The 2,500-nt window shown below is 32.2% G+C and overlaps 1 protein-coding gene across 2 annotated transcripts in view; it reads right to left on the bottom strand.

Annotated features, from left to right (window-relative positions):
* Positions 1–709, bottom strand: part of dbx2 (developing brain homeobox 2) — a 6,630-nt gene extending 5,921 nt beyond the window's left edge. For both annotated transcript variants that reach the window (XM_043228722.1, XM_043228723.1), the window contains exon 1: positions 483–709. In XM_043228722.1, coding sequence (XP_043084657.1) covers positions 483–690 — 208 coding nt within the window. In that variant the 5' untranslated portion in view covers positions 691–709. The remainder of the gene's footprint in view (positions 1–482) is intronic.
* Positions 710–2,500: the final 1,791 nt, after the last annotated feature.

The following is a 2,500-nucleotide window of genomic DNA, read 5'->3' as shown; positions in this document are numbered from 1 at the left end:
TTTCAGTCACGAAGTTGACGTATTAAAATAAAATAAAAATAAATAAACAAACAAGAACATCTAAAATTGCAAAAATAAAATCTATGAATACTTCAGAGAATATAAAAATTAAAACAATGATTAAAAACAGTGCTGACAAATTTTGTTTATATATAGTGTGTAGAAATAGGCATGCATGTTTACATTTCAGAAAGATATTTCTGTTCATATCGAACCTGATATATTAAAAAAACACAGAATAATAATAATAGAACAAAATAATAGAACAATAAACATTAAAACAAATAAAATGACTAAAATAATAAGCAACTGACTAACTTAAATTAAGATGCAATCAAAAAATATACAATAAACTACTTTAAAAGCTTCATTAATTCAACTTGATCTCTTCAAATAAGAAACTAAAGCGGAAACAAATAAGAAATGATAAAGATGTTAAAGTTATGTTGAAGTATCTAAAGCGTTCAGGTGTGAGCTTTTACCTGACGGAGCGTGAGGGACACACCTCTTCATCAGGGGCCCCGGCGGGCCCCGAGCCGCCGGGCATCTCTCGGGACGCAGCAGGTTCTCGATCAGGAAACACTTCCCAGAATTCCCGAATCCCGGATGAGGAGAGCCAGCCATGTCTTTCAGGTGCTCCTCATCCTCGGCTCTGGAGAGTCTGTGCGGCTCGCCGAGAGTTAACTTCATTAAAGAGCACAAAGAAGACAAAGCGCGGCGGCGGGATTGGCCCCGGAGGGCCGGAGGAGGACCCGCTTCATTCAGGGTGTCAGAGCTCCCGTTAAATGATAGACACGGGACACAATGGACTCCGGGGAAGGACTGAACAGAGCCGGAGCCGGCGACGCTCCGAGACTCAGTCTATCAACAGAGACTATATTTCTTGACAAAGAGAGCCTGTCTCAGACCCTTCACTAGAACCCACTTCTCAGGAACCTCCAGAACAAGAAGATTTAGGACTTTTGATTTGATTTTATTGAGCACATTGCCTTGCTTCAATAACCACATCAATAACGATCTAAAAAATAATTACATATTAAGCTGTATTTTTTGTATATATATATATATATATATATATATATATATATATATATATTTATTTGTATGTATGTATATATATATATATATATATATATATATATATAAATATATAAAATATATATATATATATATATATATATATATATATATATATATATTATTTTGTATCAAGAAAATAAAATACTGTAAAATAATAATATAAATAATTTATTGTGTGCACATATATATATATATATATATATATATTTTATATTTATATATATATATATATATATATATAAATGTTTTATATAATTTTAATTAAAAATAATTTTACACAATAAATTATTTCTTTACAGTAACGACTTTTTTAAAAAAACTTTTTTTCTTGATACAAAACATTATCATTTTTTATTATTATTTTAGGGTAAAAGATGAAAAGATCAAATCTAATTTTAACATAATTTTAATTACGATTAGAAAAGAAAAGAAAAGAAAAGAAAAGAAAAGAAAAGAAAAGAAAAGAAAAGAATATTTTAAATATTTTTATATTTTCGAAAAAAAAAGGTGTGATATATAATATTTAAGTTCTATTTAAATGTGAAAAGCTTCCTTTAATGTATGCAAAATTACATGAATAAAATTACGTTAATAATGAAAAAAGATTAGCATTGAGTGTGTGTGTGTGTGTGTGTGTGTGTGTAGATAAATAAATATATATTTAATCCTCCTAATGCATTTTTAATTTTATTATTGCATGAAATAAGGCAACATTTTAGTGTCATTAAATCTCATTAAAGTATTTTCAGTTCACATCTCGTAGCTGTCTCAAAATCTTCATGTATATTTGTTTATTTAATACGTATATAACCCGCACACTTTCCTCCCGAAGTCTTTCTTCCGTATCTTCCTGAGGTCTTCCTCGTATAGGCGTCCTGTGAGAAGCCCGTGGGGAGCGGCGTCTCTCAGAAGCGTGCTGCGGTAAACAGGCATGTCCCGGCTCTGGGGGGACCTCTGGGGGACCCCTGGGGGACACCGCCTCACGCTGGGCATGCTAATCGCCGCTTTGTCCCCTCGACACAGAGCCAAAGGCCACATGTAATCAAATTTGTGGTTTTATTGGGCTCGCTGGTAGCAGGCGTCGCTGCTCGGCGTATAGAGAGGAAATCACTACAAAATAAGAGCCTCCTCGCGCTTTATACCGATGATAATTACATTATTAATATTAATGCATGCATCTTTAAGAGAATGACCTCGAATGACCTCTTGAGAACGTCGAATATTTCACCTAAAAATTAAATCTTTTTTAAAAAAATGTGTGTGTCTGTTGGAGTTGTGTGTGTCTGATATATAACTTACGTAACGATCATTTTAATATTCTTACTATTTATGGCTTTTGTTGGCGAGGAGGGAGGCTTGCAGATTCAATATATATATATATATATATATATATATATATATATATATATATATATATATA

This window comes from Puntigrus tetrazona, chromosome 25, assembly GCF_018831695.1.
Source record: "Puntigrus tetrazona isolate hp1 chromosome 25, ASM1883169v1, whole genome shotgun sequence".
NCBI lineage: Eukaryota > Metazoa > Chordata > Actinopteri > Cypriniformes > Cyprinidae > Puntigrus > Puntigrus tetrazona.
The sequence above is the reverse complement of the archived record's forward strand: the minus strand, read 5'-3'. Positions and strand labels throughout refer to the sequence as shown.